This window comes from Nakaseomyces bracarensis, assembly GCF_045282275.1.
Source record: "Nakaseomyces bracarensis strain CBM3 chromosome Unknown Scaff8_0, whole genome shotgun sequence".
Taxonomy (NCBI): domain Eukaryota; kingdom Fungi; phylum Ascomycota; class Saccharomycetes; order Saccharomycetales; family Saccharomycetaceae; genus Nakaseomyces; species Nakaseomyces bracarensis.
The window spans coordinates 521,059-544,555 of record NW_027263969.1 but is presented as its reverse complement, the minus strand read 5'-3'; the positions used below and the strand labels follow the sequence as shown (position 1 = coordinate 544,555).

The 23,497-nt window shown below is 36.3% G+C and overlaps 8 protein-coding genes across 8 annotated transcripts; 3 read left to right on the top strand and 5 right to left on the bottom strand.

Annotated features, from left to right (window-relative positions):
- Window positions 1-494: 494 nt before the first annotated feature.
- On the bottom strand, window positions 495-2,066 carry RNJ42_02093 (uncharacterized protein; the record flags this gene model as incomplete). The annotated part of the gene is made up of 1 exon (XM_071052258.1): window positions 495-2,066. The coding sequence occupies one exon, from the start codon at window positions 2,064-2,066 to the stop codon at window positions 495-497; it is 1,572 nt and encodes a 523-aa protein (XP_070906879.1).
- Window positions 2,067-5,442: 3,376 nt separating this feature from the next.
- On the top strand, window positions 5,443-9,678 carry RNJ42_02092 (transcription factor domain; the record flags this gene model as incomplete). The annotated part of the gene is made up of 1 exon (XM_071052257.1): window positions 5,443-9,678. The coding sequence occupies one exon, from the start codon at window positions 5,443-5,445 to the stop codon at window positions 9,676-9,678; it is 4,236 nt and encodes a 1,411-aa protein (XP_070906878.1).
- An 88-nt stretch (window positions 9,679-9,766) lies between these two features.
- Window positions 9,767-11,320, bottom strand: AIM14 (putative metalloreductase; the record flags this gene model as incomplete). The annotated part of the gene is made up of 1 exon (XM_071052256.1): window positions 9,767-11,320. One exon carries the CDS (start codon window positions 11,318-11,320, stop codon window positions 9,767-9,769), a length of 1,554 nt encoding a protein of 517 aa, XP_070906877.1.
- Window positions 11,321-12,488: 1,168 nt separating this feature from the next.
- On the top strand, window positions 12,489-15,137 carry SEC24 (COPII subunit SEC24; the record flags this gene model as incomplete). The annotated part of the gene is made up of 1 exon (XM_071052255.1): window positions 12,489-15,137. The coding sequence occupies one exon, from the start codon at window positions 12,489-12,491 to the stop codon at window positions 15,135-15,137; it is 2,649 nt and encodes an 882-aa protein (XP_070906876.1).
- A 137-nt stretch (window positions 15,138-15,274) lies between these two features.
- HPM1 (protein-histidine N-methyltransferase) lies at window positions 15,275-16,396 on the bottom strand (the record flags this gene model as incomplete). Its single annotated transcript, XM_071052254.1, has 1 exon — window positions 15,275-16,396. One exon carries the CDS (start codon window positions 16,394-16,396, stop codon window positions 15,275-15,277), a length of 1,122 nt encoding a protein of 373 aa, XP_070906875.1.
- Window positions 16,397-17,261: 865 nt separating this feature from the next.
- COX5B (cytochrome c oxidase subunit Vb) lies at window positions 17,262-17,630 on the bottom strand (the record flags this gene model as incomplete). Its single annotated transcript, XM_071052253.1, has 1 exon — window positions 17,262-17,630. One exon carries the CDS (start codon window positions 17,628-17,630, stop codon window positions 17,262-17,264), a length of 369 nt encoding a protein of 122 aa, XP_070906874.1.
- An 887-nt stretch (window positions 17,631-18,517) lies between these two features.
- On the bottom strand, window positions 18,518-21,934 carry HOS4 (Hos4p; the record flags this gene model as incomplete). Its single annotated transcript, XM_071052252.1, has 1 exon — window positions 18,518-21,934. One exon carries the CDS (start codon window positions 21,932-21,934, stop codon window positions 18,518-18,520), a length of 3,417 nt encoding a protein of 1,138 aa, XP_070906873.1.
- A 417-nt stretch (window positions 21,935-22,351) lies between these two features.
- Window positions 22,352-23,179, top strand: POR2 (putative porin POR2; the record flags this gene model as incomplete). The annotated part of the gene is made up of 1 exon (XM_071052251.1): window positions 22,352-23,179. One exon carries the CDS (start codon window positions 22,352-22,354, stop codon window positions 23,177-23,179), a length of 828 nt encoding a protein of 275 aa, XP_070906872.1.
- Between the last annotated feature and the right edge of the window lie 318 nt (window positions 23,180-23,497).

Here is a 23,497-nt window from a genome sequence, read left to right as displayed (position 1 = left end):
AACTATGATCTATATAACCTCTGTTTTTTTATAAAATTCAATGCCGTACAGATCATAAAAGGCAAAAAATGCAATTAAAGTTTCTCCGGGAGCAGTACCCCTTATTTTTCTTTCTTTTAATTGATATCTATTTTTAAGTCGGTTGTTAACTTTCTTTTATTGTATTTTATTTTATTAATGTAGTCTTTGGATGACTAGTCGATAAAATTTCTCCGAAACTCCGCATCTGTGTCGATAACATAGGACGGCGATCTTTAGTAAATACGGCGATGACTATTAACTTAGAAAAGAATATGTATTAAGGGGATTAAATTATTAAGTTTATAAATGCGAAAATTTAATATTAAAAATAAGGGACAATTTGAAATGCAGAAAAATAATTAAACAAAACTTGGAAACAGAATTATCTGTATGCCTCTGGATAAAAAATGAAATGCATTAGGCATACTTTCTCTTGCAGATGAATTGAATGTGTAGAATTTTTTTATTTAATATCATACTTGTTGTACAATACCATTTTGGACCTTCATTTTCTTTCTTCTGTTTATTATCGTGGCTGAGCTCAGTTTTAGGTTAAAATGATTTTTGAAGAGTCCGGATACATTGTTTTTGAATGTAGTTGCCTCAGTCGTTTTCTCCCTGTTTTTCTCTCTATTTATTGAATTTGCCACGTTGAAAAACTTTCGTAGTTCTTCCTTTTGGTTTTGACGTGGTACGGCAATATTTTGATTTGATATCTGATTTTTCACCGAGTGCTTATATCCGCTAACGTCGTCTAGATCAAATAGTAATATGCTTCTATCACGATGTGCATCAACCTTCTTAGGATTCTGTGATGCCAATACGTAGTTACAACTAGTATCAATGAATTCTTTAGGCACGACTTCAAGTGGAGGTTCTATTGGATCCTCGCAATCGTAGTGATTTAACCAAGGATGGGCCAACAACTGATTTATGTCATATCTTTCATTTGGATCAACCTTTAGCAAATGCATGACCAAATCCTTGGCTTCCTCGCTAATTTCGTCCCACCATGGGGCTAAAAACTTGTAATGGCCTTTTGCGATTTTTTCACCTAGAGATTCTCTAGAATATTCATCTTCGTAAAATGGAGGGAAACCACACAACATAGTGTAGAGTATGCAACCTATCGCCCATATGTCTACCTTATAGGAATACGAGCTATCAGAACGATAAGGATCAATTTGATATTGATGTAATACTTCAGGTGCGATATAACCGAATGTGCCGCAAGGGGTCTTAGCGCCAGTTTCCTCCGGATCCATCAACCTAGATAGACCAAAATCAGTCAACCTCACTTTACCGATGCCACCACCACCAAAACCTGGATTAAATTTGCCTTCATCTACTTTGGTTTTAGGATCGTCTGATTTTCTCAATTTTTGGTATCTGTTAATTGTGTGGGCAATGGGGATTGGTTCGAAAATTAAATTTTCTGGCTTAATGTCTCTGTGGATGACATTATTTTCATGTAAACCTTTAACAGCCAGAGCTACCTGTTTGATAATATGTCTAGTTAAATCCTCACTTAGGTATGTATATTTGACAATTTGGTTAAAAATTTCACCGCCTTCAATGTACTCTTGGACAAAATAGTAGTACTTATCAGATATTTGGAATTCCAAAAGGTTTACAATATTTTGGACCTTATTTTTGGTCAAGTTTAAGTGAATGTTTAATTCATTTAAAGTTTGTAGTTTAGTAGTTTTCTTTAATTTGTGGTCAAGGAAGTCTTCCTTTGGAACCACCTTGATAGCAACAAACTCCCTGGTTTCACCGGGCATATGATGCAAAGGTACAGCTTTAAAGACTCTCGAGAAGGCACCCTCACCGATCTTCTTTATAAGTTTGTAGTTGTTTAAACCGTCTTGTTCAGGGTAGACTTCGCCGCATTGTAAGCTCCCTGTGTTTAAGTCTAGTTGTTCTTTGAATAAATCACCATCCTTAAACAGAGTAGTCTGATCGGAATGTAGTATGTTTTCGAGAGAGTCGAAGCCGTCATCAAACGATGTGGATGACACCGTTGTATATGAATATAGCGACATTTAGAATTTTTGTATTGGTTGTTAAATTGTTAAACGCTTTTTAATAAATTGTTTAGTTAAATCTTGGGTATATGTATTATCCTTGGTGATATATAAATATAATATAATACTATAAGAGATACTTAGTTGGATGATTTAAGAAAGAAGAATCTAATATCGATCTGGGGATAAAGGTCGCTTATATTTATATTACGTTGGAATTAAAGAACAAAGTGTGTAATCATTATCGAACCCACAAATGGTTAATCAATACAAAGTATAATGTAAGAACATGGCAATAATAAAAACTTCTGGAGAATCGGATCCCCACAATATAGAATGAGGGTGTTTTTTTTTTTTTACATCATTCTCTAAGTTTACCTTTATGTTAGGTCAATGTCAATTAAGAAAAAAATATTGATTTTTTGAAATAAAAATCGATGCCCTTCCGGATTTTCTACATTATTACAAGAATTTTTTTCTTTAATTTATTGGGATCTTTACAACAACCCTATGCAGACACAATTGCCACGCCTTTTGTTTAATTTTGCCAAAAAAAGACGAGGAAACTGGGGTTTCCCACCAAAATGAGGGATGTAGCGTTATGGATACCGAGAATTAAGTGGATTAAATTACTCGAGACATCATTAATTTTATCACTCTGATTTTTCCTACGGCAGTTGTAAGTTCCCCCCCAAATAGCTTTTTTTTATTATTTTTTGGGCCAATATATTCTTTTAGTGGGGCGGGGGTGACGAGTAATAGCACAGATACAAAGTAATAAAAGGTAAAAAAAAATTTCGAAGAGGTCGTGCGGGATAGGAAGTCCTGCATGAATTTCTATGTACAATTAAATGGCGTCATTCTGCCATGGCCTAAAAAATCGGAATAAAGGGAGAGAGGTTGTGAAGTTCTAGAAGAAAGCAAGGGACCTTCCAAAACGTTTTTAATGCCTGCGTACTTTTACTCTAAACTGGCAAATTTTCGAAGCTTCGAAACCAAAAAACCAAAAAAAACAACCAGAGATGAATGGGGAAGATTCTAATTCCTTTCGATGTAGAAAAATTTATCTGCCGCTGCATTGTATTCTCTGTTACCTATCATGAAAGAAAATAACTGAATTGGAACGGGGTTTCCCGTGACAAAATTAAAATTTTTCATTGGTGATTGAAGTTCTTACGTCTTTTCTGTGGCCAACTAAAAAAAAGAAGGAAACCCACAGTGTCTTTATATTTAACCCCCCCCCCCTCCTCCCAATTCAAAGAAATCCATTGACCTCTCTCCACATTGTTCTCAAAGGAAATAAAAATAACCTCGGACTCTCTCTGTGCGGAACATATCATCAACACTTTCTTGTAAACCACTTAAAATGACCCGTGTATCCGTTCCTCCCTGTCATATTCAGCCCCCTTCCCAGCCCTTTATTATTTCTTTTTTACCACACACTTCTACATAGACATCAACGGGTAGAATGGATATAGCACAAAATTGCGACACGCAATTTTGTGAGGATCTTTTGAACGAAAAAACGTACAAAAAAAAAACGATAACAAAAGGAGATAGATGTACGGCAAAAAAAAAACTCTAAAGAGAAAAACCAAAACAATTGTACTTACTACGACAATAGTGTTGTATATTTTAATATCTTTTTATCAAAGATGATTACCAGTAAAAACCAGTGCAGCCATTGTATCTAGCAATGTCAAAAAAAAGATCAATTTGAACTTCAATCTCGAGGGTTCGATGAAAAGGACGTAGTAAACAGCATTCTTTCTTTTGACGTATATCAATCTTTACCCATACCCTAAAAAAGAGTCACAGTTTTTTTTTTTTCGCTTCCAAAGTTTATAAGTATCTGACTAAAAATACCGCACAGGATAAGGACGATAAAGAACCCGCTTCTTCCCAGCTTTTTCTAGTCACTATTACCCACGTACGAGTTCTACAGACTCGTTGTTCCCTATACCCTACTTCGATTTAGTACACCGGTACTATAAACAATTTAGTAACACTATTTTAAGAGAAAAAAACGGAGTAATAAAAAACGAAATAAAATAAAACGGAGTACAGTGTTCTTTTTCTTGTGTACGTATATCTTTCTCTACTTCCTACGAAATCTCCCTTTTCCTTTTTTCTTGCTCTTCCTTTTCGGTATTTTTTTTTCTTTACATGTAGGTACTCCAAAATGGTATTCATTACCCGATTTGAGGGTGATAGAGGGATAACCCTCAAATCTTAAACAGAAAAGAGTGTACGCAGTTCATATCTGTGAGATGTAGAGAACCCAAAAAAAAAATTAAAGATGAACGTCATAACTTTCTATGTCTGGTATTTTCTTTTGGAGTGGGGAGGGGGATGACGAAGAGGACGGTAATATTTTAGCCTGCAAACCACAGTTTTTTTTATTTCTCATTTGATCATCATTGTAAAAGCTGCAAAAGATTTCTTATTATTTTGTCAGCTGCATCGATTACTTCTCCCTGCATATTAAATCAGATATATCGTAAAGAAAATTGCGAAGAAAATAAAAAAGAAAAGAGGGAACACACAGCGCTTAAATCATTTCACACGCAATCGTGCAGAACCACATAACCTATTCACATACGAATAATCATGAGACTAATATCGTATGCTACAACCTGACATTATTAATGAACTACTAGTAATTAGATACGGGTGATCTGCATTAACAAGATTGAACCCGTTAAAAATCAACAACAAATTATATAGAGACCATATGATTACCGTGAAAGAGGACTCCCTGTCAATGCACGCAGGCGTTCCTTCGAGTCGTTGTTAGTTTTTTTTCTTTCTTTTTTATTAATTACATTTGGGTATCTCCCCTGCTCATTGTACGGGTTTCTCGGGTATTACGTGATTTTTCACAAAATCGCACAATGCGTCGATTGTCCATTTTTAATATGCAAAAATTATCATTACTTAGAACAATGCCTTATCTCGCCACTAATGATGCAAGAAACAGAAGTAAATGAAGTGTCCACCCTGTTTTTTTTTTTTTAAATCTCTGTCAAAGAAAACAAACATAAAGTCTAACAAACTTCCCTCTCTCTCTCACTCCTTCACATTTTATAATTAATCCTTTTTAATTCTTAAAAACTATATAACTATCATTAGAAGAGACATCAAAAAAGAAATTTCTAGTGTCTAAATCTAGACGCAAAAAAAAAAAAAAATAAAAAGAAAGAGAAAGTTTGAAATCCTGAGGACAGAAAAACAACAACAGGCATATAACGGCTTAAAAGCATTTTTTTTAAAAGCCCAACAAAAAATAACAGACTTCTATTATTGATTCTTTAGTTTTAAAGCTAAAAAGTGATCATCATTGCCACTATAGAGCTATTATTAACTTACTAGACTAGAAATACCAAAATCTACAATGGATAATAGGTTTGTTGCTTCACCGATGGAGATGCCTATTGCACCTAGAAGTGAAATGGATAGTAATAATAACAGTAATGTGTCTACTCCTGGGGACAGTAAGAAAGTGAAAAGAAAGAGAAATAGAGTGCCGCTGAGTTGTACTATTTGTAGGAGGAGAAAAGTTAAGTGCGATAAATCCAGACCAAATTGTGATCAATGTGTCAAGACCGGTGTGGCTCATCTGTGTCATTATATGGAACAGGCTTGGGCTGAAGAAGCCGAGAAAGAGATATCACGGGATATGGAGTTAAAACAGCTGCGGTCAAAGGTGAAGCAGTTGGAAGAGACGTTATCAAGGTATGACTCTATGACGGCGGTGTCGGTAAACAACCAAGTAGGAGAATCGTCGGGGATGAATAGCGGGAATTCACCCTTTCAAAGAAGTAGAGCCTCCAGCACATATCCAACAACTGCACCCTCAACAAATAATAACAGCAGTAGAAACACAATTACGGAAAATAGCCCAGCTTTGAGTGGTATTCAGGTGAAAAATGAACCCACTGTTATGGACGTTAAGTTAGAAAACGAATCAATGGAAGATGCTTATTTCAGAAGCATTTTTAAGAAATATGATGGAGACGAGTTGGATTTGACCCGTGAGTTTGATATGCTCCATTTGAAAAAGGATTCTGGATTAATCCACTTGGGGCCTACACATTGGCTAGCTATTATGAAAGGTGATCCCTATTTGAAACTTCTATGGAAGCATATTTTCACAATGAGAGAAAAACTGTTAGAATGGAGTAAGCAGAAAAAAGCTGGACAACTATCAAAATGCCCTGTCGATCATTCGAAAATGAAACTAGATAAATCGACTGTGCATATGCACCAACAAATGTTACAAAATGGAAATACAGGAATTACAAATATGTTAAACCAGCCACCAACTGGAAAATGTCCAGTAGATCACAAAGCGTTATTGGGCCAATCATCTGGAATTAGCAGTACAGACCATAAAATGCCTATAAACCAAACAACAGGAAAATGTCCAGTAGACCATGGACAAATGCAAATACCCAATGGGTACCAACAAAATATTATGAATCATAATGTCTTAATGAACCAAAACATTCCAATGTCACAGCCAGTTAACAATTCGATGACAAAATGTCCTGTTAATCATGGGTCTGGTATTCAAAACGCTATGAACAGTACTACTGGAATGCCACAAGGAATACTGAATAATAAGAATGATATATCTAAATGCCCTGTAAATCACAGCGCTGCTATACCGACTATTGATAACATCAATAAAGATGAAAGGGGGACCAATAACATGGATACTTCCCAATGTCCAGTTAATCATGGTGGAAAGTCTGCTAGAAGCAGATCAGTGTCACCTACATTAGAACCTGAACTAAAACACTATACAAAGAAGGAGGTCACAGAAATGTTGCGTGGTGCACTACCTCCTCGAGGTGTTACTGTAATATTTATTAATAAATTCTTTGAGGTACTTTACCAATTAATTCCGATTGTCGATGAAGTGAGTTTCAAAACCCAATTGAATACTATTTTTCCTCAATTAAAACTCTACGAAGGATTTAAATCAAAGGACAAATCATCAAGGTGCCCATTTGATCATTCTAAACTCTCTGTCATAAACATTCATAAAGCATCTGATTACTGTACAGTTGGTATACTTATTATAATGATGAGGTTGATATGGCTTCAATTACCTCCAAATACGGCTATTTTCTCCACCAGTTCAGATGTTAAGGTTAAGCTGACCAATGATGAGAGGTACCTTGTTGATTTCGAAATACCGACAGATATCATTGACTTGGTAAAAACGCACTTAATCGAATTCGATGAAATTTCTAGTATATCTAATACTAATGTAACACTAAACACCATTCAATTCGCCATATTTTATAGAATGATTTTATTATCCAACACCTCTAGTGCCAACATGTCTACAACTAATATTTCCATGAATAACGACAATGAAACACACCAAGGGTTGCTATCTAGTATAGTACAAATGTCATTTAGTTGTGGTTTACATCGTGATCCTGATAATTTCCCCCAGCTTGCTACTGTATTTCCAACTCAAATGAATGAATCCATGTCAACTACACCCGAAACGAAACCAACAAAATTAAATTCAAAGAAGTCTAAAAATGATGCTAAAAACAATCAAAAAAAAGGAAAAGAAGCCGTCATTGAACGTTACAAACATACTTGGAGAAAACTTTGGTACTATATCATATCGCTCGATATTCAACAATCATTTTCCTTAGGTACTCCTAGACTTTTGAGAAACCTAAAAGACTTCAGTGATACCAAACTACCAGCTGCCTCTAAAATTGATTACAAAAATGATATCAAAGAACTTGTTATAGTAAAAAATTTCACATTAGTGTTCAAAGTCGATTTATGTATTATGGCTGTGTTGAATCATATCTTGAATTTATCAATCGCAAGGAGTTTGAAAAAGAAAGATCTAGACAGTCTAATTAACTCATTATCCACTCTAGTGAATGGTGAAAGAAATATCAATGAGGTTCTTAATGATTTAATTGATCAGCATTTATTATCAGCTTCTGAGATTGTGTCTATGAATATGCAAGAAAATCTTCTCTTTGATCATCTACAGAAAAATAAAAATGATGATGGTAAAGATACAGTTCTGTACGGTTTACCAACAATGCAAGAACTATACATTACCAATAATATTACTCCAAAAGATCCTACATTAATGGGAACAAATAACAATTCCTTGAATAATAATAATTCAACCCGTAAGTTTGAGAATAATGACTCGTCAAGAAATCCACTACTATATTCCAAACATTTAACATTAATGACTCTATTATACATCATGAATTACATCCTCTTTACCAGATACGAGCCCTTAGGGGAATCTGATCCTGACACTATTATGATTACTAAGTTTTATGCACAGGAAACCCTTGATCATTCAATAAGATGTTTCAAACATTCCATGTTATTCTTCGAAAATGTGAATAAGCCTATGTTCAAAACTGCTAGCGTATTATTGCTACCACAATGTTTAGATGTTTGCCACAGATCCCTGCAATTTTTCATTTGCTTAATATTAAGAATTAAATGTGGAAACGTTACCGGTAGTGGTGGTGGTCAATGTCCATTCTTTACTGTAAAAAATGACTCCGAAAATGAATCTGAGAATGAAAATGGTAACAAGGATATAGGTAGTTCAAACTTGAATCCAAACAGTGAAAACAACTCGATGGACCTAGATTTAGATAATCCAGATTTCCTCCAAAAAACATTGATTTCTTATATCTCAAACTTTTATGTATTGACTCAAAAGTTATCAAAGAGTTATCCAATAGCGGTCCGTATAATGAAATCCACAGGCTTTTTCATGACATTATTAAGTGATCCGGGTTCAAAATCAAATATGAATTCTTTCTTACCTCCAAAGCATCCAAAAATCCCAAGTATTGCCAGTTTATTGAGAAATGACGGAACTGCATTCTTGAATGCTGATGTAAGCCAACTGAAGCGTTGTCCGGTATATCAAGACACGATTGGATTTGATACCGCCAAAAATACAAATCAATTATTATCAAATAAATCCTCTATTAGTAGGTTCGGTACACAGTTACCACCTTTAAGATCATACAAGCCCATTACGTACACCAGTAGTGATGTTAGAGGCGGTTCTTCTAGAGGTACCAGCAGGGGTAACTCGGCTGTTTCATCTCCACAGTATCCACAATCTACACAGTCAGAAGGACCACCGGTTAAGAGACTGAAGATGCAGGCCAACACACCACAATTCCAACAATACCCAGATTCAAATTTCAGTATGGGTAACACTAATGTTTTGTTTAATTTCAACAATTCAAATACTGATCAATTTGGCCGGCTACCTGGGGTAAATATGACCGGATCTCCTGTACCTATGCCATCAAATAACCCTATTGGTACTCCAAGTACAGTAGGTGTTGGTACTCCAAATGAAATTGAAAATCTTTTGATGGCCAACACTAACTTCGCAGGTATCAATCCATCGAGTATGGCTGAAGCTATCGGTATTAATAAATCTGATCCTAATTTCGGCTTGGCTAACATGGATTTCTTGCCAATCGATAATATGGCATTTGATTATGATGCTGAATTAGGCAATATATTCAGTCTTGAAAACGGCGTAGTAAATTTCGAATCCAATGAAGAAATGTACAAGCAATCTTTTCAATAATTGTCTATAACATGGTCTGATCAATCTATATAAATTTTTCTAATAATACGTTAGTATATATTTTCATTTATCTGAATAGTTAGTAACCTTATAAGGAATATATTTCCGATGCAAAATTTATCCCATTAGCATCTGCATAATGCTTTGCATCATCGACCAAAGTAGTCGGACCACAGCATAGTAACCATGTGCTCGAATTGTCTTCTTGAACCAAATGAGACAAGTCCACTGCCCAATCAAGTCGGCGACCTTTATGTATATTAGCAATACTATTAAGATCTACAGGTCCATTCGATTGTTCATTTAAGTTTGTCATCTCGAAAGTTTCATCTTCACCTTCATCATGTGCTTGAGGTGCATTTGTGATAAAAACATCGAAATTCCCCACCTCTCCAGACTCCTCAATTAGTGATTGGAATGACGAGGATTTGGAAATTAAATTTAAATTAGTTACATTTCTAGTCAACCAAATCAATCTTATATATTCCATTTGTTTCATGGCTTTGAAAAAGCGGAAAATTGGTAATCCAAAGGAAATACCAGAACCACCTACCACAATTGTGATTCTATTTCCATTATGAAGACATACTTCTGGCACAGTTGGGTTATGTGGATATTGAATAGTGTAAGTGTAACCCATATCAATTTGGAATGACGAACCACCTCCTGGGGGTACTGAATTTTCAGCAACTATCAATTCAACTACTTCATCGGATGGAAGTGAGGAGATTGTATAAGGATGTGTTGGAAGCATCCAATAAAGTGGGTTTAATTTCCTGTACTGACTGACTCTTACATGGGAACCGGGATTAAAAAAATCAGGTAATCCCTTTCTAGGAAACTGTACCACCACCATATTTGTATTAGCGTAGTCATCTATTTTCTTCAATGCACTCGATCTTGTGCTCAGCATAGTTTTGTTATAGAGTTGCAAGCATAACAGGAAAATGTTTATGAACAAAAATGGGGTCTGAACACCAGGTCTTGCATGTACTGGGGTCAATATAATAAAGGATAACATCACTAAATGGTGTAACACGAAAAATACTCTATATGCTGCTCTTCTGAAAGCACCAATCGATGTTATGACCATTACAACCACCATTCCTGCTAAAACGACTCCAACCAAGTTGTATTTTTTCGTGATCTTGCTTGTTACAGAAACGTTAGGATCAATTGACCACCTCACGATGAACATAGCCCCATGAATAACTCCCAAGGAGACGATCAGCCTCGAGAGCCATTTATGCAACGGTATGAATTCTGTGTAAACATATCTGTCCCTAAGGAAAATATTGGGTCTCAGCGAAAGAAACAAGTTCAGTGTCACCAGGACATAGCTCAATCTTCCAATACGCTTAATATAAACAGCTGTCTGATTCACCAATGAGTATTTATAGTAAAAGGGTATCAGGATGGGTATGAAAAGCACCAAAAGATGTATAGAGGGGTCTAAAGAGTACAGCTTAGTTCCAATCTTCACAGGAATTGACCTCTGTTTATTCGAGGGCCTCACTTTAACCACTCTTCGCAATAGCAATAGAAATACCACGTATAATACCGATATTAAAAACACCAGAAACCCGTACCCTATATTAGCGAAATGCGTTTCAGAATGCCTTTTCCATCCATTGTAATCCATTATTCCAATTTGCTTGTCCTATAAATCAATTCTCTAGCTTTAGGAATCTGATCAATTGAAAAAGGAACAATAGATAACAGTTTTTATAAAAGTTTTGTAACTGTAGCATAACCCAAGTTCATAATATCACAGAAGCCAAAAGCCCGATAAAGAAATGATTACGGGGGGATCAGCAGGAAAAATCTGTACCTAAACAAAACACAAGTGTCCCAGTGGCCGAGTGGTTAAGGCGATGCCCTGCTATTCCACAATAGAACAGCATTTAGGCATTGGGTTTTACCTTCGCAGGTTCGAATCCTGTCTGTGACGCTAATTTTTTTCCCCACAGTTCCCACTGTGAACCCATATATTTTTTTGTTCACCCTTCTACTGTCGTACGAATCGTCACAAGAAAGAGGTGTCTCTCAATTCTGTCCCGCCTATACCGTCCTCTCTCTATAGGTTCTTCTCTCTTCTCTCTCTCTCTATGTCTCTTCCTTCTTTCTTAGCGGGGGTGGCAAGTTTGGTAGAAGGGTAACACCGATACAATAGTTTTATCAACGCCGCGGCTGCTTCTATGCATTATTCTTTTTTTTAGGATTTACTTCTCTACTTATTTCTCATTATTCTATACTTTTTTAACTTGAAGTGCCTACGGGTCGTTCTATACAAATCACTGTACAGACTTTTCTACAATGATTTTTTTTATTTGCCTACTTTCTTTCTCGAGAACTGGAAAAAAAATAAATAAATAAAAAAAAAAGCCCATTTTGATCAATTTCCCCATAACTACCAGTAGAAAAAATTTGAAAAAAATTTTTTTCTGTAAGAAATACAGGTTTCTAGGTTTAGACCTCGTAAAAAGAACTCGTTCTCTCACTCTCTCACTCTCTTACTCTCTTACTATTACTATCACGCTTTGTGTGTGTGTGTCTCTCTCTCTCTCAACATTCAAATTCATATTGATTTGGATATTTTTTTGCTTCTGATAATATATACGTATCCAACTTCCCTTTTTTTTTTTCTTCATTATAAATTGTTGTCAAGACATTTTATTTATTAGATAAAAAAAAAAATCAAATAGAAGTAATAGTAAATATTGTTGTTTTTTTTAACTAAATTGAATATTAGGTAACATATTTGTGCAAAAAACACAAGTAATCAGGACAACATAATCAAATAAAAAAAAATGTCTCATAAGAAAAGAGTTTATCCACAAGCTCAGTTTGGATTATCTCAAGCTAATAATGCCAATGGTTATTCTGTGGATACTCCTGTTCTAGACCCCTCTGCACCATTGTTTACCCCCGCACAGGAAGTGTTAAACAATCAAATTGGTGCAGCTGCTGACGGAATTGCCAATATGCAATTGCATAATGTCCCTGTGGTGAATCAGCAACAGATGTATAATCAGCCTTCAATGGATTACCAAGCGAACAATGCTTACGGTGCATACGGGTCTCCTTCTCCACAGACTGCAAATATCAAGTCTAACCAATTGTATCCAGTGGACCTATTATCAGAGCTACCACCACCAATTAGTGACTTGAACTTGCCACCCCCACCCATCATTGTGGCCCCAGAGAAGATGATTGTTCCTTCCGAATCCAGCAATGCCTCCAGTGACTATATTAGAAGCACACTTAATGCGGTTCCTAAAACTAACTCCCTATTGAAACGTTCAAAGCTTCCGTTCTCCTTGATCATCAGACCCTACCATCACTTGAACGATGATATTAACCCACCGGCAATTAATGAGGATGGATTGATCGTCAGATGTCGTCGTTGTCGTTCTTATATGAACCCATTTGCCTCTTTTATTGAACAAGGTAGAAGATGGAGATGTAACTTCTGTAAGCTTGCAAATGACCTTCCAATGCAATTCGACCAAACCATGATAGAGAACAACGTTGTTGGCAGATACGAAAGGAACGAAGTAAAACATGCAATCATGGAGTACATCGCTCCAAAGGAATACACCGTTAGACAACCTCCACCATCGATCTACACTTTTGTGCTAGATGTCTCTCAAAATGCTATCAAGAATGGTCTATTTGTTAGCACTATTTCTTCCATACAACAACAGTTAGAACTGATCCCTAACAGAGACGATAGAACCAGAGTATCCTTCATTTGTGTGGACCATGGATTACATTTCGTCTCTATTCCTCAGGATGATTCCTCTGAAAAAGTTAGAATTATGGATGTTTCTGACCTAGATGAACCATTTTTACCACTGCCTAACTCATTGGTCGTTCCTATTTCGAAATGTAAACGTAACATTGCTGAAGCTTTGGAAAAGATGAAGGCTATCTTCCAAGAAAATCTGTCGGTAAGATTTGCACTTGGACCAGCTTTGAAATCTGCCCATAAAATGATCGGTGGTATCGGTGGCAAGATCATAACCGTTGCTGCTACTTTACCTGATATTGGTGTAGGTGCGCTAAAGAAAAGGAAAGAAAACGGTGTTTCAGGCACTTCCAAGGAATCGAGCTTGTTATTGTCCTGCCAAGACTCCTTTTACAAAACTTTCACAGTTGATTGTAGCAAAACCCAAATTACTGTTGATTTGTTCTTAGCTTCTGATGATTACATCGATGTAGCCACTTTATCCAACTTGAGTCGTTTCACAGCAGGTCAGACGCATTTCTATCCTGGTTACAATGCTGCCAACGAGTCAGATTTTGCTAAATTCACCACAGAATTTTCAAAACACATCACCATGGATATTTCAATGGAGACTGTTATGAGAGCACGTGGATCCATAGGTCTTAAGACAAGTGGGTTCTATGGTCATTTCTTCAACAGATCTTCAGATCTTTGTGCATTTGCTACAATGCCTAGAGACCAATCTTATGTCTTTGATATATCCATAGAGGACACAATGACAGCAGATTACTGTTTCTTCCAGGTAGCAGTACTTCTTTCTCTAAACAATGGACAAAGAAGGATCAGAGTTATCACCCTCGGTCTTCCAACTACACAATCTATTTCAGAAGTGTACGCCGGTGTTGATCAACAGGCCGTTGCTATTCAATTTGCTCAAAGAGCTGTTCAAAAAGCATTCTCATCCAGTATTGATGATGCTAGAGACTTAATTCTAAAATCTACTCAAGACATATTAAGTACTTACAAAAAGGAACTAGTTGTTTCAAATACAGGTGGTGTCGTACCTCTAAAACTTTCTACTAACCTAAGGATGTTACCTTTGCTAATACACGCCCTAAGCAAGCATATGGCATTTAGAGCAGGCGTAGTCCCAAGTGATCACAGGGCTAATGCTTTGAACTTCCTGGAGTCAGCACCATTAAAAGATGTTATAAGAAGTATTTATCCTTCTATTTACTCTCTACATGATATGCCAGATGAGTCTGGATATGCTGATGAATTTGGAAATGTCATCCTTCCAAATTGTGTTAATGATACATCTGTCCTTCTGGAAAGGTACGGATTGTATTTAATAGATAACAGCTCAGAATTATTCTTATGGGTTGGTGGAGATGCTGTTCCTGAACTAACAGCTGACGTTTTTGGTGTAGAGAATATTTTCCAAGTTCAAATAGGAAAGCACGATTTGCCACAAATTGCTGGTTCTCAATTTAATGAAAGAATCACTAACATTATTGATTTTATCAGGAACAGAGATGATATCATCAAGTACAAGACACTGTATATAGTCAGAGGAGCAACCGCCAATGAATCATTCAACCAACCAGGTGCTAGGGAACTTGGTTCCTTGAGAATGTGGGCAAGTAGTAATTTAGTAGAAGACAATATCCTGAAAACTCTAAGTTATCGTGAGTTCCTGGAGAAAATGAAGAAGGACATTATTAAATAGAATAGATTGAAATGTATAAGACGTAAAATCTCATGATATACCTAATAATAAAACAAAAACGATTAATATATAAGTTTTAGTGAGGAATTAAAATGATATAGTATATCGAAGTTGGTATGCATTTTTTATTACAGAATTCAATCAGTTTTAACTGATATAATAGATCTCTTTAAGTTACTATTGACTTTAAATGTATTATAAGAAATTCGGGATTTTAACTCTTGAATTCTCTTTTGGAGATAATTCTCAAATTCTATAATACTTCCACCAACCCCGAAATATATATCTTTTGCTGCCACTAAAACTTTGGTGTTTCTTCCGTTTTGGGACTCATAAAGAGCCAAAATGGTTTCTGCTACGACAGGCAAATTTTCAGGTTGATAAATAGTCTCAGATGAAAGAGCGAGTAATGGGAATCCTGGTTGAATCAAAGTCTCAATCAAATTAGAGAATTTCCTACCCCAAGAACCAGATATCAAGTTAATTTTTATATTTCTTCTAGATATATCAGTAACAAATGCCTCCAACAAAGCAGTACTCAATTGTAGCTCATCATCTGTAACTTGTATATTCTCATCCGTTGCTCTTTGTAATTGTTCCCATTCAGCTTCTGATAAGACTTTCTTAGCCCATGTGATTATTAGGTTAGGAACTGTTACAAGTTGTAGTACACTACTGTTGTAGTCACTTAATATCATGTTTAAACCGTCGGTTGAACCTGATTCTAAATATTTACCAAATACGAAAGAAGATGGTAGTGCTGTCCCACAACCCATATCAAAGATCTGGCTAGTGCTATATTCATTTTCAAACTTAGTAATCAATTCAATTAAATCTAGTGAGCATTCCCAAGATTTCAAACCACCTTCATAGACATTTTTCCTCACATCTTCGGCAGTGTCACCCAACAGTATCTCTAACATATCATCATTTTTCGTAGCCACATTCCCATTAACATCCGACTCACTCATCAATTGATGTTTAACATCAAACAGTTCTCTTCTATAAACTTGCACATGTCCTTCTAGGACTGGAACCGTTTCAAATGTCAACCTAACATCTTTCAACGACTTAACCACGTCTTCAAAACCTAGCAGTTGCGGTTGGAAAACGTCACTCGCAAGAAGCCTCTCCTCATCTAGCGGGTTTACAAACGGGATTGGAGAAGCAGTGACAACTTCTCCTATACCAGTAATACTATCATCCTGTAATTCATCATCACTGAAATTCTCTGAGGTAAAGCCAAAGGAAAATGACATATCTGTACTCTTCGTGTTTGTGGAAACTCTAAACTCACAATGACTTAATACTAAATAATAATTTCCAAGAGATAATAGCTTCTATACATATTGTTATACAACCAAAACCTCACTTATAAAGATACTAATGCGATGGAGCTCATCGCATTATTCGATAATAAAAAAAATTAATGAGAAAAAAGAAAGAAAACAATCTGATAAAAATATATAGCAGGTAACTGTAATAACCACGTGACAAGATTAGATCAAATTATAAGTGCTTTTAATACGGGTATTAAAACTCAATCAATCATATATTTGATGACTAAGCTTATACTAGTCTTTGCGATGGTCTGTAACGTCTTAACATTTACAGAATTGATGTCATAGCAATTATAGGTTACTGTATGATAACGTCATTTTAAAATTAGAATTTCATTGTATCCAATATTAAAATTAAAATGGATTTATAAAGTAAATAGAGAAAGGCAATTGAAATAAGACTATAAGTTGTTTTTTTGTTATTTGTTCTTTTAAGTTTTAGTGAAATGAATAAAAAATAATATTAAATAAAATATAATAAAGTAAAAAGATAATATAAGGGTACGAGAATGTATGATTTGTTTTATTTTCTAAATTTAATAAAAAAAAAGAGGATTCTTCTTTCATTTTATTCTGACCTATTGATGAGAAGAACTCTTTTTTCTTTCCAAGAATAAATAAAGTGTAAAATGGGAATTGTAATATTAATAAAGAAATAGAGATGGAAAAAAAGAATAAAATCTTCACAACAGTAAAAAATTATTTATTTTCTTCCAGTAATTTCTTAACACATAAAAAAAACAACATTTTGATTGTGTTTTTTTTCTTCTTTTATAATTTTTCTTCACTTGGATTGGACTTGAGAGTAACCACCCCATGGGTTAGCGTTCTTAGACTTTAGGTATTCATCAGACTTCAATTGCCATTCCTTGTTGAAAGATGGAGGTAATTCACCACTGAATTGTCTCACCAAAGCGAATAGACCAATGGCGACACCTAGACCGACAACAACACCCTTGGTAATGTAAGAGACATCACCTTTGCCATGCACAGGTCGTCTTGGACCCCAAGCACCATATGAGATATACCAAGCAGCCTGCTTTTCAGTTTCTGATAGATCCTTCCATGGCAACTTTTGACGTTCAGCTAACTTAGCCACAATATCCTGTTGTTCAGTATTTGGCATGTTCTCCCATCTGGTTGGCAAATCCATTATAGAAGCCTTTGAAATGGCTGCAGTTTGTGCACATCTAATTGGTGTCACACGAGAAACTCTTGTTAAGGTACGCAACACTGTAATTAATATCTCGAGAAGTTTTTTTTTTTTTTTAAATAGATTTCATATTTTTTTTTAAATCCTCGAGTAAATAATGTTAGTAATAAATTCTCTCTATATTCATAATTTTATCCATTAATTCAAGTAACATACTTTTATTTTATTATTAGTTTCGTTGTTTAAAATTATAAAACCGTCCTTTTCCTTCTATCAAAAGAATGAGCTAAAAATATATATTGAAAAGAGAATATTAAGAGCAATATATTGAGAAGTATTTATTTATCTTGCTTATAACTTTTTACTTTTAAATATATAACCCATCCCTCTTCAACGTTAAAAGAAATTTACAGACAGAGGGAAAAACAACCAATAGCTTTGCATTGTTCCCCCGATACAAGTGAAAAAGGACCCATTACAAAACCCTGTGCTTTCTGAAAGGTTTACCCAAGAAAACCTAGACCATATTCTGATTGGGATTCCCAAAGAAAGTTCAAGGTAGAAGCATTGGGTTTTCTTCCTAACACTAAACACAAACACTCCCGCACAAGTTTTGCGCAACTCATTCTAATGACCGAAAAGTGCGTGTGCAGCCAATCAGCTACGAGGACGTTTACTTCTAACAGGGGACGACAAAAGTAAGGACACAAAATCCGCGAAAACCTTCACCTGCACCAACCCCCCCGCACACACCGACAGTCAGAGGGAAAAGCTAAAAAAAAAAGACAACATATACGACTATACGATAGGGTCATCTAGATGTTCGTGAATTATGCCATATATATTTATAAAATATTTTAAAAAGAGCACATATACAAAAAACTGTGCTACCATAAAGGTTGTTGGGTTATCTTGGTCACGTATTGGCGTCTGAACTTCAATGGTACGTGTCTTTCCTGTAGGGGTTTCGTTCTGGATCGTATCGGAGTCGAAGATGGCGGTTCTTGGTTAAGGGAGACGTCGATTTCGACCATGTTTTCCACTATTGTTGGTTTGATGGCTGGGTCTATTTCTAGTAGGTCGAAGTTCACCCAGTGCATTGGCAGGCTGGAAAACTTCGTGAACTCCAGTGTTTCAAATCCTAATCTGGTTTCCATGTCAACGCCGTTGAAGTTAACCACGTACTGTGGTTTGTTGTCTGAAACGTAGTTACCTCCATACAGGTATATAAACTTGAGCAAATTCCACAATTTGCGGAGTTCGTGGTGTTTTACCTCGTGGCTATCCGGGTGTCCACGGTTATTGAGTGAGTCATCTTTTAATATTACAGTCATCTGGATGTCAAGTACGTACTTGGATCCAGTGGATTTATCAGTATAATAATACAACGGCAAAAACCTAGCGTAGTCGTCTTTCTTGGCAAAGCTTATCAGTTTCAAGCCTAATGGATACAAAGACCGGATGGATTTTCTTCTTTCCAATTCTTGTGCCTCTTTCATCTTCTCTAGCTCAATCTCCTTCTGTTTGCGAAGTTCTTCTTGCCTTTTCTCTTCCTCAATTCTCTGTTTTTCTCGTTCTTGTTCTCTTTTTTGTTGATCAATCTCCATCTTTTGTAACAGTTCCAATTCTTTCTTCTTCTTCTGTTGTAGACGCTTTTGAATATACTCCTCCTCAGCTTTCAACCTGACTTCTCTTTCCTCTGGCGTTTCTTGCTTGACAGCCTCTTCCTCCTTTATCAGACTAGACTCGCTTACATGTGATTGAAGTCTAGGTCTTTTGTGGATACTTTCTAACTCGTCATTCTTTGTTGCGTGATCAATTTCAGTATTGTAACTTTTCACAATATCAGTGTGGCTTGAGGATTTTTGTTTCAATTTATAGTTCTTTTCAGGTTCATTACTATGTTTTTCGTCCTTATTAAGGATCGGGCTTGGCGATACATGAGGTGATTCTGATCTTTGTAATTTGGACAGCTCTTGATGGCTTCCACTTCTGGAAACCGAAGAGGACCTTTTTGAAATTGATTGATGTCTTTTCCGTTCCTTTTCCACCTCTTCTGTATCTTCATCCGAAAGTTCATCCCTGGGTCTCTTGGCTTCTTTATTTTTATGCTTCTTCATCGATACCGTATCCTCATTAATAGACGTACCGCTAGTGCCGTATTTTTCATTCCATTTCGTAACTGCATCATTCAATAACTTAATTTCATTATCATCAACAGACTCAAATATATTGTGCTTTGCGTAATAGAAAGCAGTTCTACCCTTATTATCCTTTTTTAGTGGATGCGCACCTGCTTCTAGTAAAAGTCGTACAGTTCCCAAATGATTTCTACCTACTGCAATCATTAGTGGAGTTAACCCTTCCTTATTTTGTTTATTAATTTTCGCTCCGAATGCCAAAAATATGCTGGCAATATCTTCATGACCATACTTAACTGCTTCTAAGAAGGCATTGAAGTCAGGTCTACCGCCGTTCTCTAGATAGGAACCCACATAGGGTAAATAACCTTCTTTGGAAGCTCTGAATAACTTCTTTTTACCACCTGAAGAAGAAATGTCTGTCCAATAGAACTCATCCGAAAAAGATGTAACAGGTTCCTCAGCATGTTTTATTACAGGAGATGAAGGCCTGCTAGTATCAGATGTATTAGCCGAGTCCTGAATTCCATGTTTTGATTTCCATCTTCTTGTAGCTTCTGTTAGACTTCTTTTAATCTCTTCTACCACTTTGATTTCATTTTCATCCAAATCGGAGTCTTCCTCGATAGATTCATATGCTGTTAATCCCTTAGCATTAGTAATAGTAGGATCTGCTCCATGCTTTAACAAGTACTTGACCACATCCAAATGGCCATTCGCTGAGGCATCGACTAATGGCGTATCTTTAAACATTTCATATGATTGAATATTGACATTTGCACCATGACTTACTAATAACTTGACGATGGAGAGATATCCGTTAAGTGCGGCTTCATGAAGTGGTGAGTTACCAGCGTTATCTTGGTCGTTGACATCGTAATCTTCCTCTTCAATCATTTTCTTAGCAACATCATATTTACCTTTGTCACATGCAATTTGTAATCTTGTTCTACCCCCAGAATCTCTATAAATACTTTTCTTTTGTTTGGGTACCTTAGGCACAGCAATATGTGATTTCTTTTCTCTTGTTCTTTTCTCTGCTCCATCATTATTGATTATATCGTCGCTATTCCTTCTGACTGGAGATGAAGGCATACTATGCTTCGTTACAGAATTGTTTCTAATAGGAGAAAGGCCACCTTCCTGGAATACACTACTAGATATAACAGTACTTTTTATATCCTCGATATCGGACAGCTCAGAATCCGAAGCAGCGTTTAAGTGATCGTTTCTTATCAGTGTTTTCTCGATCTGATCGCCTCTTACTAATCTACCTCTTTTGGCTCTGGGAGGAGATGCTGGTTCAGTGGGTGTATCACTTAGTTCTTCATCATCATCCTTTGCACCATCTTCAAAAGTGGGAGCCTTTTTCTCCCTTAATATGGATTTCAGCAGGTGTCTCGAAAGAGGTTCATTACTAAATTGACTTGAATCAGTACTAATATCGGGATGCGTCAGATTTGGAGGTTTATTTAGTTTTTCATTCTCATTCGTAGGAACATCGTCCTTCTTAAAATCATCGTTACTGGATTCAGCCTTCACAGAAGCGGGCTCTATATCTACAGTTGATTTCTCGTTAACAGTTTGGGGTTCAATAGCTTCCTGCACTTCTCGATTCACATTAGATACCCCATCTCTTTGTTTAACGCTTTGTTCCTCAAGCTTGGCTGCATTTATATCTTCATCATGTTTAATCTTATGTATTTCTTCCTCACGTTTTGCACTTTTTATTTCTTCCTCACGTTTTACCTTCTGTAGTTCTTCTTCACGCTTAGTCTTCAGCAGTTCTTCTTCCCGCTTAGCTTTTGCTTCCTCTTGTTCCCGCTTAGCTTTTGCTTCCTCTTGTTCCCGTTTGGAACGTTCCTCTTCTAACCTCTTTAGCTGTTCCTCGTAATTGCGCTTAAGTCTTGCAAGCTCCTCAGCCTTCTTCTTCTTCTCTTCTTCAATACGCATCTTCTCCTGCTCCTCTTTCAGAACTCTCTCCTTCTCAAGTCTCTCCCTCTCTTCTTGCTCCCGCCTAGCTTGCTCCTCAGCTTCCCGCTTCCTACGAGCCTCATCCTCTGCTTTCTTCTTAGCTATCCTCTCCAACTCCTCTCTACGCGAACTAACATTCGATAGATAACTACTCAATGACCTCTTCTTAACAGGTTTCTCTTCCTCCATTGCCTATTAAACCCTTCCTACCACAAAAGAGATACTTGTAAAAGCTTCAATAATAACAAAATCCAAGGAGATTTCAAAAAAAAAATTTATAAAAGTACAGTAATGAGATAGTTGAATGATAACAAATAGCAATAAAGTACTGGACTTGGGTGCAATACCGTTTATAGGTTTTTGCGTTTCTTGACGTCTTCATTTAGAGATCCTTTCGAAAACCCAACACCTCTCTCGTGTTATACAAGAAAAAAACATAAAACGCCCATACACCACACCAATAGCTACCATAAAAAATACGTTACAAGACCATTTCCTATTGAAATTTTGTATATTTCGATGAGATGGGGGCATCGATGGATGAATTGTTTTTAAAGCATCTGTTTCATAACAAGCTTTATTCCCAGAGCTCTAACTACTCGAAGAATGTCTCCAATTGGGTTTAATGACATTTCTCAGCGGGCCTCTGGTGTTCTAGGCAGGGATTTCTTCCATAATGGCGGAGTTGTACAAGTATCTACCAGTGCTCCTGGTATCAACTTCAATGCTAGGAGTGCTGCTAATGACGGAAAGCTTTCTATGAATGTGAGTGGTCGGTGTACGGACAAGGCTAGTGGAGTTAGTGTGACACAGAGTATATCTGATAAGAACCAAATGAACACCAAGGTTGAGTTGAACAAGCCCGGCTTAAGAAGCGATGTGACGGCTATGTGGGATAGTTTTGGGAGTGTGAAGAGCGGAAAGATCACTGTTAACTACACTAATGCATTGTTAAACTCAAAATGGGCTTTTGACCTAATGAATCCTGCGAAGGTGGTTAGCTTGCTCACCTTGGGACATGGCAAATTTGTTAGTGGCTCCCAAATACACTATGACATGGCGAATAATGTGCTTTCCAAATATGCGTTGGCCATGGGTTATTATCCTTCTAAATACCATGTCACTTTCATGATCACGGATGCGCAACTGCTGTCCATGACACTGTACCAGAAGGTCACATCACAGCTAGAGGTTGGCGCTAAGAGCACTATTAAGCTGGATAAACCATCCCAGAATAGTATTGAAATCGCCGCTGCAATTCGCCAGAATGATGCACAATATAAGGCTAAGATTAACGATATCGGTTTGGCCTGTCTCTCATATAAGATGCCACTAAGGCAAGGCATATCGCTAGGTCTAGGAGTTTCCCTTGACACATTAAACCCAAGTGACTCTTTCAAGAAATTTGGTTGGTCTCTAGCTATCTCAAAGTAAATTTGAAATAATAACATTTCTTCTCTTATAGATACACTTTGTGGGGAATAAAAGCAAAAAAGAAAAAAAGAAAAACAGGAAAATTATAGATGTTACGATACACCATTGTTTAAACTAATACCAGCCACTGTACTTATAAAAACAAATAACTCGAATAGCATTATCATGACTTATTGCATATTACTTTTTATTGTTCTGCTCTTTTATTGTTTGATATACAACTAACGATTCCTTTTTATTTTTATTGTAATCATTTATTTCGATTACCAAAGGTAACAAAAATTGTATTGATTTATGAATATATATATGTGTGTGTAG